Source organism: Saccoglossus kowalevskii, chromosome 1 (assembly GCF_978046115.1).
Source record: "Saccoglossus kowalevskii chromosome 1, keSacKowa6.1, whole genome shotgun sequence".
NCBI lineage: Eukaryota > Metazoa > Hemichordata > Enteropneusta > Harrimaniidae > Saccoglossus > Saccoglossus kowalevskii.
In genome coordinates, this window is record NC_140641.1 from 6,009,124 (window position 1) to 6,022,007 (window position 12,884).

Genomic DNA, 12,884 nt, shown 5'->3' on the forward strand with positions numbered 1-12,884 from the left:
GAAAGTTGTCACATCCTTGTTACCACACACGCACACGCACATACATACAGACAGGCTAACTGCAAAGACTCCTATTGTGTGCTTCGCACCTGGGAGTAAAAAAAAAACATGGCTGCCCCCAGGGTTTGACCTGACCCCACACAAAGAAGTTTGCTAAATCCGTTCTAAACATTTTGGATTTCGGCATTCCCATGACGTATTCCTGGGAGGAAAAGATCTATAATAATATTTGGTCACATTGACCTTCGCTGCGCGTTAGATGATACTCCCGCTGTACTGTCTTTGTGCACACTTTGCAGTATCCTCGTGATAACCTCATATTCTCAAACAATTTGTAAAATTTTCCAGAAAGGACACAACAATATATTTTATTATTATTCCAACTATATTATGAGTAGAAGACTTCAACAAATAAACATAAATTATGTAAGTTTTACTCAACAGACAAATAAATGATAAGTGATATACCATATATTGCATTGTCAGATCCTTGTAGTTGAAATTATAAATAAGAAGTACAAAATAAATAATTGTTATTTTTTGCCTTAAAAGGACATTATCACCCGACTGACAATTTTTATAAATGTTTTGTATGACTACTGCACATTCAGAAATGGTATAACACTAATGTGAAATCAAATTGGAAGTCAACACTTCGATAGTCGATATATAATCAAAGGAGTTACCATTACTCTAAAAAATTAAGCCATCCAAGACTGATTTTGGATATGCACAAACTAAAAAATATTGCCATGTGCACTGACTTAATTCAACCCCCTATAATCATAATTATACAAATATTATTTTTTTTATTTTCACCCAAATTACACAATCTTAAAATAGAAGTAGAAGTGTCCATCTTAAAATGTTATTGCAGCAGTATGAAATTTATGTTTTAGAAAAAGATATTAATAATAAAGAAATGTCTAATATAAACATACTTGAAGGAATATTTTTCAGTGACATTATTGTTTGGAAATTTGTTGATATTCATTTACACCAGAGTTAGGTGAGGCATGTTTATACTAAAAATTATAAACTACTTTCACTTGAAATCTCCACCTCTCTCCATTCTATGAAGTGGTCATAGAATGACATGCATATACTCAACCATAAACTGTCGTTTGAGTTTACCCTTTTCATCACTAGTTTCTCTTTTCATGACAAATTCACAAAATAGTCCTGTACAGTTTGCACTTTCCTTCAGAAGATTGGGACAAAAATAGTTAAGTTTTTTGAATAAAAATTAACTCAAATTTTGTCTGTTGGCTCCAAAATTAGAATTTATTTCCAGAAATATTGAAGAATATAAAAAAGTGTGCAGAACAATTTGGGTGAGAAAGTCTGGTGGTGAAAAGGTTAAAAAGATTTATGTTTATAAAGTACCCACCCTACCTGACTTCAGTGTATACTAATATATACTACAGTATCAATAAGTTTTTATGGATAACAAAGCCCTATACTCATAATGAAAGCACTAATTTATTGACTATTGACTAGCAACAAGTATAGAAGATGTATGGCATTATTGCTGCAATGCATCTTTAAAGTTGCAATGTTGGCAAAACTTAGTTGAAAGCTCTTTAAATTTTGACTAAGATCACCAAAAATCAAATCTGTATTCGCAAGTTATACTGATCCAAACCTTATTGATTATTATTGTCTTTACTACAATAAATCTTATCATGGAAAATGCTTCATATCCATCTTCCATCATTGAACAGAGAATGCCATTCAGTGACTTAATGAAGACACCTGAAGATACTGAAAACTCAAAACACAACCAAATCCAAGGAACAGTTTGGCTTGTTTGACTATTGGCAAGCTGTACACATACAGTGAAAGACAGAAAACTGTACTTTAGTTTATAACCATATTCATAACAGTTTGTAAATACTAAACATCAGCTTTCAAATATTCAACATTGACAACATCCATAATGCAGCCGCTTGCCTTCACATGAAATAGCAGCCGTGACTGTCAACTTATTCAAAATGAAGCACTTACTGATTGGATGATATTGAATTAACTCATAAATATTATGTTAATAAATATACCATTTTTGATTGGTCAATTCAAGATGTAACAGCCATTTTGATTCATGATAATTTATATTTAAAAAAACGTCCCCAGGTTCCTGCAATTCACTGTATTACATGACAAGGTTTCAAACAAAATTTTGTTCACAATACAGCTTTACTCATTGCACATGTGCTTATATAAAATACAGAAATGTGTCAGTTGTCAAAATAAGTAATATTTAAAGACTAAGTATATAACAAATGTGATTTGGATTGTTATGTGCTTTTATTAGAGATGTGCTTCTAATAGAGCAAATACAGTAGTTTGTCAACAAATGGAGCTAAACACCAGCAAGTTGTGATAACCAGTCAACCTATAAGTGGTGGGAAGTACCAACTTTACTATTGATAACCAGACAACAGTCAAACTACCATTTACTTAGTAAATAATGTAAAATATTCAAGTGTAAATTAATTTTTTGGAGAAAACTGCCTAAAATAATTTTAAAAAAATATCCATTAGGAATCCATGCTAAAGCTTGATTTTATTGAAATTATATAGTATTTGAGACTTTGAAATAATTCTATGATAACCGTAAATATCCATCTTATAGCCACACATTAAATGTTCACTATCAGTAACAAAACAAAGTTTTCATCATAGAAACCAACAGTAAATAGCTAAAAATACCTGCGTTCTGTGCCAAAAGTGGTTTGGTGACCGTATATTTTACTCTGGGTTTTAGGAACAACAGCATGCAACAATCAAAGAAATCCAATCATTTGTTTCAATGGTAGGCAACTAAAGCAGTCATCAAGTAATCTTTCCAATCATAGAGATGTTTCATAGTTTGTGGGTGAATTATTTCCTCCAACAGCCTCATCAGCTTTCCCATTTTCATTATTCTCTACAGGTACTTCATCATAAAAATTCCACAACTTTAGAAACTTAGATGCATCCTGGAAACCACATCGATAGTATAACTCCAACAGCTTGGTTTTAGGAGGAAATAATGCATGCTTGGTTCTCAAAATGTTGCTAGGATTAATTTTAAAAAACTGGTGAATGACTCTGATGTACAAATCCAGACCTTTTTTATCTTTAGGGCATATATCCTGGCCACCTGAGAATGGTGATACTTGAATTGTGTGACCTTCACGAAACAAAGGCAAGTTGTTTGAGTAACCGCCATCCAAATATTTCTGAAAAAAATAAAGAGATAATTTATAAATGGTCCATGGTGATTTTTTATACTAATAATAATTAATAACTTATCAACTTAAGAGGAGCGTTCAATAATAAGTAATGCCCCTGACCCACTTCCAAATTTTGCATGTGTAATGATTTACATCTCTATGGGTTATGTTGCAAAAAACAGCTCTGAACTGATTGTGTTTTCTGATATACAGGTGTTTGATTGGAGTCAGGTGTGAAATGAAGCCAGTTGAGTGTCGCACAGTGATCGTTTTTTTATTTTAAAGGATGCACACCAAAGGAGACTTTTGATGAAATGAAAGAAACTTATGGTGATGATGCCCCATCATATGACCTTGTAAAACGTTGGCATTGTGAATTCAACATGGCCGGAATCTGTGGAAACAGCTCCCAGACCTGGTCGTCCTTCTTCTGCCATTGATGAGGCATCTGTCCGTCAAGTTAAGGCAGACATTTTGGAAGAATGACATATTACTGTTCGCCAAATAGCCCAAGAGGTCAAGACTAGTACAGGGTCTGTGGAAACTATCATTCATGATCATTTGCATATGCAAAAGGTGTCTGCCAGATGGCTTCCCAGGTTGCTCACACCTTTCCAGAAGCAAGAACGCGTTGAGGGCTCGAGGATGAATTTGGAGATGTGCCAAGAAGATGAGTAAAAGTTTTTCAAAAGACTGATTACACAGGATGAAACTTGGGTCCATCACTATGATCCAGAGACCAAAGCCCAGTCAATGCAGTGGAAGCATTTGGACTCCAAAGAAGGCAAAGGTGCAGCCGTCCTCTGGCAAGGTCATGCTCACAGTCTTCTGGGACCAGGACGGAGTAGTGATGACAGATTTCCTTGTGATACCACAATTACAGGAGTCTATTACGCTTCACTTTTGATGAAATTAAGAGAAGCTATCAAAATCAAGAGGCGGGGCTATGAAATCTTTCCCCATCCTCCTTACTCTGACCTTGCAGCCTTTGACTTTCATCTTTGAAATGACTCCTGTATTTGACAAGACATCCAGTGGAGGTCAATTAGGTTAGGCGTAATGTGAGTCTATCTTCTCCCCAAAATCAGTCTTCCCACAGTACTTTTGACACCCTGTAACCTAGACATATGAGCCCCAGAATACAATACAATAAACTATTGCAGTACGGTAATCAAGTCTAGAACCAATTTGTGCATGAATAAGATTTTCTGTAGTTTTTAACTAATATACACTTCTTGATTTGTCATATTCTGCAAAATTCAATGAATGTTGATTTACATAAAAAAACCATAGATTCCATAGACAGATGGTTGTCAAAAATGACTTTAGGTACATTATCAGTGATGGTCATCAAACTGTTGGTATTTACAGATACTGAGTTGGTTCAATATGTCAATCGTTGCCTAGCAATTATCAAAATATCTGTTTTTATCAGGATTAACCTGAAGCTTATTTTTCGGCATCTAGCTTTTCAAATCACAAATTCTGTTGTTAAGCTTATCATTCCAGTGGTTGAAATGACATATATGTTCACAAGTATGTGTCATACAGATAACATGATAGACCATGATGTTCACTAATAGGGACATTACCGGTACATACTAAATGACAGAGGTCGAGCACTGAGTCTTTTTCAATGTACATACTGCATTGATTTATGTATGCTATATAGCTGCACTATGTACATGCAGCAATGCAATACAGTACACTCCAAATCAATTTTGTTCTGTTTGCTTCTGCAAGATGAGTACAGTATAAACACATTTTAAGTAAAATGTAGCATCACAATATGTAACAGTGCATCACAATATGTAGCAGTGCATCACAATAACAATATGTAGCAGTGCATCACAATATGTAGTAGTGCATCACAATATGTAGCAGTACAATATGAAATGTGGCAGTGCATCACAATATTTGACAGTGCAACACAATATGTAGCAGTGCATCACAATATGTAGCAGTGCAACATGATATTTGACAGTGCAACACAATATGTAGCAGTGCATCACAATATGTAGTAGTGCAACATGGTATGTGGCAGAGCAACATGATATAAGGCAGTGCATCACAAAATGTGGCAGTGCAAAACAATATGTAGCAGTGCAACATGATACTAGGCAGTGCATCACAAAATGTGGCAGTGCAACACAATATGTAGCAGTACATCACAATATGTGGCAGTGCAACATGATATTAGGCAGTACATCACAAAATGTAGCAATGCAACACAATATGTAGCAGTGCATCACAATATGTGGCAGTGCAACATGATATTAAGCAGTGCATCACAAAATGTACCGTAGCAGTGCAACATGATATTAAGCAGTGCATCACAAAATGTAGCAGTGCAACACGATATGTAGCAGTGCATCACAATATGTGGCAGTGCAACATGATATTAAGCAGTGCATCACAAAATGTGGCAGTGCAACATGATATTAGGCAGTGCATCACAATATGTGGCAGAGGCAGTGCAACACAATATGTGGTAGTCCAACATAATATTAGGCAGTGCATCACAAAATGTAGCAGTGCAAAACGATATGTAGCAGTGCATCACAAAATGTAGCAGTGCAAAACGATATGTAGCAGTGCATCACAAAATGTAGCAGTGCAACACGATATGTAGCAGTGCATCACAATATGTGGAAGTGCAACATGATACGAGGCAGTGCATCACAAAATGTGGCAGTGGCAGTGCATCACAAAATGTGGCAGTGGCAGTGCATCACAAAATGTGGCAGTGGCAGTGCATCACAAAATGTAGCAGTGCAACATGATCTTAAGCAGTGCATCACAAAATGTAGCAGTGCATCACAAAATGTAGCAGTGCAACACGATATGTAGCAGTGCATCACAATATGTGGCAGTGCAACATATTAGGCAGTGCATCACAATATGTGGCAGTGGCAGTGCAACACAATATGTAGCAGTGCAACATATGTGACAGTGCAGCACAATATGTAGCAGTGCATCACAATATGTGGCAGTGCAACATATTAGGCAGTGCATCACAAAATGTGGCAGTGGCAGTGCAACACGATATGTGGCAGTGAATCGCACTATGTAGCAGTGCAACATGATATTAAGCAGTGCATCACAAAATGTAGCAGTGCAACACAATATGTAGCAGTGCATCACAATATGTAGCAGTGCAACATAATGTTAGGCAGTGCAACACAATATGTAGCAGTGCATCACAATATGTAGCAGTGCAACATGATATTTGACAGTGCAACACAATATGTAGCAGTACATCACAATATGTAGTAGTGCAACATGGTATGTGGCAGAGCAACATGATATAAGGCAGTGCATCACAAAATGTGGCAGTGCAAAACAATATGTAGCAGTGCAACATGATACTAGGCAGTGCATCACAAAATGTGGCAGTGCAACACAATATGTAGCAGTGCATCACAATATGTGGCAGTGCAACATATTAGGCAGTACATCACAAAATGTGGCAGTGCAACACGATATGTAGCAGTGCATCACAATATGTGGCAGTGCAACATGATATTAAGCAGTGCATCACAAAATGTAGCAGTGCATCACAAAATGTGGCAGTGCAACATGATATTAGGCAGTGCATCACAATATGTGGCAGTGGCAGTGCAACACAATATGTGTCAGTGCAACATGATATTAGGCAGTGCATCACAAAATGTAGCAGTGCAAAACGATATGTAGCAGTGCATCACAAAATGTAGCAGTGCAACACGATATGTAGCAGTGCATCACAATATGTGGCAGTGCAACATGATACGAGGCAGTGCATCACAAAATGTGGCAGTGGCAGTGCATCACAAAATGTAGCAGTGCAACATGATATTAAGCAGTGCAACATGATATTAAGCAGTGCATCACAAAATGTAGCAGTGCATCACAAAATGTAGCAGTGCAACACGATATGTAGCAGTGCATCACAATATGTGGCAGTGCAACATGATATTAGGCAGTGCATCACAATATGTGGCAGTGGCAGTGCAACACAATATGTAGCAGTGCAACATATGTGACAGTGCAGCACAATATGTAGCAGTGCAACACCATATGTGGCAGTAAATCGCAATATGTAGCAGTGCATCACAATATGTGGCAGTGCAACATGATATTAGGCAGTGCATCACAAAATGTGGCAGTTGCAGTGCAACACAATATGTAGCAGTGCAACACGATATGTGGCAGTGAATCGCACTATGTAGCAGTGCAACATGATATTAAGCAGTGCATCACAAAATGTAGCAGTGCAACACAATATGTAGCAGTGCATCACAATATGTGGCAGTGCAACATAATGTTAGGCAGTGCATCACAAAATGTGGCAGTGGCAGTGCAGCACAATATGTAGCAGTGCAACATGATATGTGGCAGTGAATCGCAATATGTAGCAGTGCAACACGATATGTGGCAGTGCATCACAATATGTAGAAGTGCAACACAATATGTAGCAGTGCATCACAATATGTGGCAGTGCAACACGATATGTAGCAGTGCATCACAATATGTGGCAGTGCAACAAGATATTAGGCAGTGCATCACAAAATGTGGCAGTGGCAGTGCATCACAAAATGTGGCAGTGGCAGGGCAACACGATATGTAGCAGTGCATCACAATATGTGGCAGTGCAACATGATATTAAGCAGTGCAACACGATATGTAGCAGTACATCACAATATGTGGCAGTGCAACAAGATATTAGGCAGTGCATCACAAAATGTGGCAGTGGCAGTGCAACACACTATGTAGCAGTGCAACACGATATGTGGCAGTGCATCACAATATGTAGCAGTGCATCACAATATGTAGCAGTGCATCACAATATGTAGCAGTGCAACATGATATTAGGCAGTGCATCACAAAATGTGGCAGTACAAAACAATATGTAGCAGTGCAACACGATATGTGGCAGTGTAACATGATATTAGGCAGTGCATCATAAAATGTGGCAGTGGCAGTGCAACACAATATGTAGCAGTGCAACACAATATGTAGCAGTGCAACACAATATGTAGCAGTGCAACACGATATGTGGCAGTGCAACATGATATTAGGCAGTGCATCACAAAATGTGGCAGTGCAAAAACAATATGTAGCAGTGCAAAAACAATATGTGGCAGTGAATTGCAATATGCAGCAGTGCAATATATGTGGCAGTGCATCACAATATGTGGCAGTGCATCACAATATGTAGCAATGCATCACAAAATGTAGCAGTGATCACAATATGTGACAGAGCAACACAATATGGAGCAGTGCATCACATACACACAGCAGTACAAGCATTTGTACATGTACAGGGACATGCACACAGATGAGAACCAATCAACAAAAAGCAAATTTTTATTTATTTTCAATTTTTTTACATGGACTATCGAAGTATCAACAAACTCACCTGACCTCTAAACTCTGGATACTTCCTGTCAACATAGTATGGGATATGACAAGAACATAATAATGCCTGTCAAATAAATAGAAATACAGTTAGTTATACCCAGAACCCTCAAGTTATGCATTTTTGTAATATCCTCCGGTAATAACAGAATGCAGAATTCACTTGTAAAAACACAGCCGCAGGTTATACCACACCAGTTATGAAAATACCTTCCATGTAAACACAAAGCTAAACAAAATTGGAAACACTGATGCCACAGACTTGGTTGAAACCATTCTCTAATTAAAGGGAATATATGAACATCAATACAACCTTGTAAAAGAAAGAAATAAAGAACAAATTTGTCAAAATCACAAGTTCCAATAAGATCTATAAGAACTCTAAGTTATGGGATTTGTAATTTGGAAAACTAAATTTCATAAAAAAAAGCGATAAACAAATTTGTGCCTCACATCTACATAGTCACAGTTTGTTTGTTTTTCTTGAAGACCTCTCTCCCCAGCAGTCAACAAGCTGACTTGATTTGTACAATATCAGTCCTGTAGATAATATCTGCTAATCCTTGTCCTAAATAACTATTAAAAATATCTTTTGAGCATTGACTCTTTATCAATAGCATAATGTATTGACTCTTAGAGGGAGAACTAATTTTCATTATACTAAGATTACCCAGTCATCTCATATCGGGTTTCATGCAAATTTGGGGTTAAAATAACAATCAGCCAACTATATTTTATCCAAAATCAAACTCATGTGCATATATGTGTATGTCACAAAGTTCAATAGAAAATAAATCAAACATGAAATGAATATAAACAGATGAAAACAACAGCAACTTTAAAAGCAAAATATGGAATATCAAGTTAAAACACTTTCCAAATTAAAGTCAGGAGTAATAATATATCATTATCATGGATATGATGGCAAAAGATATACAGATTTCACTAACCTGAATTAAATCTTCCCTGGTTTCATATTTTGATACCAATTCATTTTTTTTCCCATGAAGACAAGTTACTGAAATGAACACCTTGTCTGTGGCTAGTTCATGAGCATCTGCAGGCAGAAATTCCTCAATCCAATTCCTTAATTTGATTGACAAATTAAAACCTGGTGTGAGTGCTCCCAAAGGTTTTGATCTTGTATCTTTGGCCATTTCATATGTGAACTCCAAACATTCCTACAATAAGTAAGTTAGAGAACATAAATAAAAGGATTGCACTTTAAACAAGCCATGCATGGCACAGTCCCCATTACTTATCAAATTTAAGATATATAGTTTTGTTTATAGTAATATAGTTGGAACATAAACATGTCAGAAGTATGGATCCAGCAGATGATGCTTGATTATGATGATTTTTTAACATTAAAATTATTGACATCTTGTATCTGATCATCAAACGAGTACTTGTCCATATTGAGAAATATTGCTCTGGAACAGCATTAATTAACACAAAATGGCCACCAATTGGCCATTTTGAATACATCTGTATATCTATAACATGATGTAAAACAAATATATAAAATTTGAACATAATCAGTCAAAGCATATCAGAGATATGGCTCTAGAAGCGCATTCATTTAAACAAAATGACAGTCAGCCAGCCATTTTGAATCTGATCTGAAAAATAAAATGACATGCACCAGGAACCCAAAATCTCTAATGTATGTACCAAGTTTGAACAAAGTTTATCCATAAACACAAAGATCCAGTTCTGGAATGCCAGAAATGTTTGATTTTTGAAGATTTTTAGCACAAAAATGGCTGCCATTTGAACATTTTAAATCAGATAGTCAAACCAATATATCTATGTAATGATGTACAATGAATATATAAAATTTAAACATAATCAGTCAAAGCATGGCAGAGATATGGCATTAGAACTGCATTCATTAAAACAAAATGGCCGCCAGTTGGCCATTTTTAATTGGATCTGAAAAATAAAATGACTTGCATCAAGGTCTCATAATGTTAAACAAAATCCATCTATAAATGCTTGATTTTGATGAATTTTTATCACAAAAATAGCCACCATTCGGCCAGCTGGAATCAGATCGTGAAACAAATTCATGTGCATATGTATAATATCATGTATGATGTATGTGTGAAGTTTGATTATGATTGGTTCAGGCATTTCTAAGATACACGCACGCACGGGAGCACGCACGCACAGACGCACAGACACACAAAGGTCAAAATACAAGTCCTCGTTTTCTAAATATATACAGCTATATTTAATGCTCAACAATTGGTGCCTATACTCTACAATCAGTGACTATACTCTACATTCAGTGGCTATGCTATACAATCAGTGGCTATGCTATACAATCAGTGGCTATACTCTACAATCAGTGGCTATGCTAAACAATCAGTGGATATGCTATACAATCAGTGGATATGCTATACAATCAGAGACTATGCTCTACAATCAGTGGCTATACTCTACAATCAGTGACTATACTCTACAATCAGTGGCTATGCCATACAATCAGTGGATATGCTATACAATCAGTGACTATACTCTACAATCAGTGACTATACTCTACAATCAGTGACTATACTCTACAATCAGTGACTATACTCTACAATCAGTGACTATACTCTACAATCAGTGGCTATACTCTACAATCAGTGGCTATACTCTACAATCAGTGACTATACTCTACAATCAGTGACTATACTCTACAATCAGTGGATATGCTATACAATCAGTGACTATACTCTACAATCAGTGACTATACTCTACAATCAGTGACTATACTCTACAATCAGTGACTATGCTATACAATCAGTGGCTATACTCTTCAATCAGTGGCTATACTCTTCAATCAGTGGCTATGCTATACAATCAGTGGCTATACTCTACAATCAGTGACTATACTCTACAATCAGTGGCTATACTCTACAATCAGTGACTATGCTATACAATCAGTGACTATACTCTACAATCAGTGACTATACTCTACAATCAGTGACTATACTCTACAATCAGTGACTATACTCTACAATCAGTGACTATAGTCTACAATCAGTGGCTATACTCTACAATCAGTGACTATACTCTACAATCAGTGACTATACTCTACAATCAGTGACTATACTCTACAATCAGTGACTATACTCTACAATCAGTGACTATACTCTACAATTAGTGGCTATGCTATACAATCAGTGGCTATACTCTTCAATCAGTGGTTATACTCTTCAATCAGTGGCTATACTCTTCAATCAGTGGCTATGCTATACAATCAGTGGCTATACTCTACAATCAGTGACTATACTCTACAATCAGTGACTATACTCTACAATCAGTGACTATACTCTACAATCAGTGACTATACTCTACAATCAGTGACTATACTCTACAATCAGTGACTATACTCTACAATCAGTGACTATACTCTACAATCAGTGACTATAGTCTACAATCAGTGGCTATACTCTATAATCAGTGACTATACTCTATAATCAGTGACTATACTCTACAATCAGTGACTATACTCTACAATCAGTGACTATACTCTACAATCAGTGACTATACTCTACAATCAGTGACTATACTCTACAATCAGTGGCTATGCTATACAATCAGTGGATATGCTATACAATCAGTGACTATACTCTACAATCAGTGACTATACTCTACAATCAGTGACTATACTCTACAATCAGTGACTATACTCTACAATCAGTGACTATACTCTACAATCAGTGGCTATACTCTACAATCAGTGGCTATACTCTACAATCAGTGACTATACTCTACAATCAGTGACTATACTCTACAATCAGTGGATATGCTATACAATCAGTGACTATACTCTACAATCAGTGACTATACTCTACAATCAGTGACTATACTCTACAATCAGTGACTATGCTATACAATCAGTGGCTATACTCTTCAATCAGTGGCTATACTCTTCAATCAGTGGCTATGCTATACAATCAGTGGCTATACTCTACAATCAGTGACTATACTCTACAATCAGTGGCTATACTCTACAATCAGTGACTATGCTATACAATCAGTGACTATACTCTACAATCAGTGACTATACTCTACAATCAGTGACTATACTCTACAATCAGTGACTATACTCTACAATCAGTGACTATAGTCTACAATCAGTGGCTATACTCTACAATCAGTGACTATACTCTACAATCAGTGACTATACTCTACAATCAGTGACTATACTCTACAATCAGTGACTATACTCTACAATCAGTGACTATACTCTACAATTAGTGGCTATGCTAT

At 36.4% G+C, this 12,884-nt stretch overlaps 1 protein-coding gene across 1 annotated transcript in view; it reads right to left on the bottom strand.

Moving 5' to 3' along the window:
• Window positions 1-331: 331 nt before the first annotated feature.
• Window positions 332-12,884, bottom strand: part of LOC100377984 (patatin-like phospholipase domain-containing protein 4) — a 31,146-nt gene continuing 18,593 nt past the window's right edge. Inside the window, exons 5-7 of the mRNA XM_085498492.1 lie at window positions 9,569-9,799; window positions 8,620-8,685; window positions 332-3,224 (exon numbers count right to left, since the gene is read on the bottom strand). Of these exons, the coding sequence (XP_085354618.1) occupies window positions 2,853-3,224; window positions 8,620-8,685; window positions 9,569-9,799 (669 nt within the window). The 3' untranslated portion in view covers window positions 332-2,852. The remainder of the gene's footprint in view (window positions 3,225-8,619; window positions 8,686-9,568; window positions 9,800-12,884) is intronic.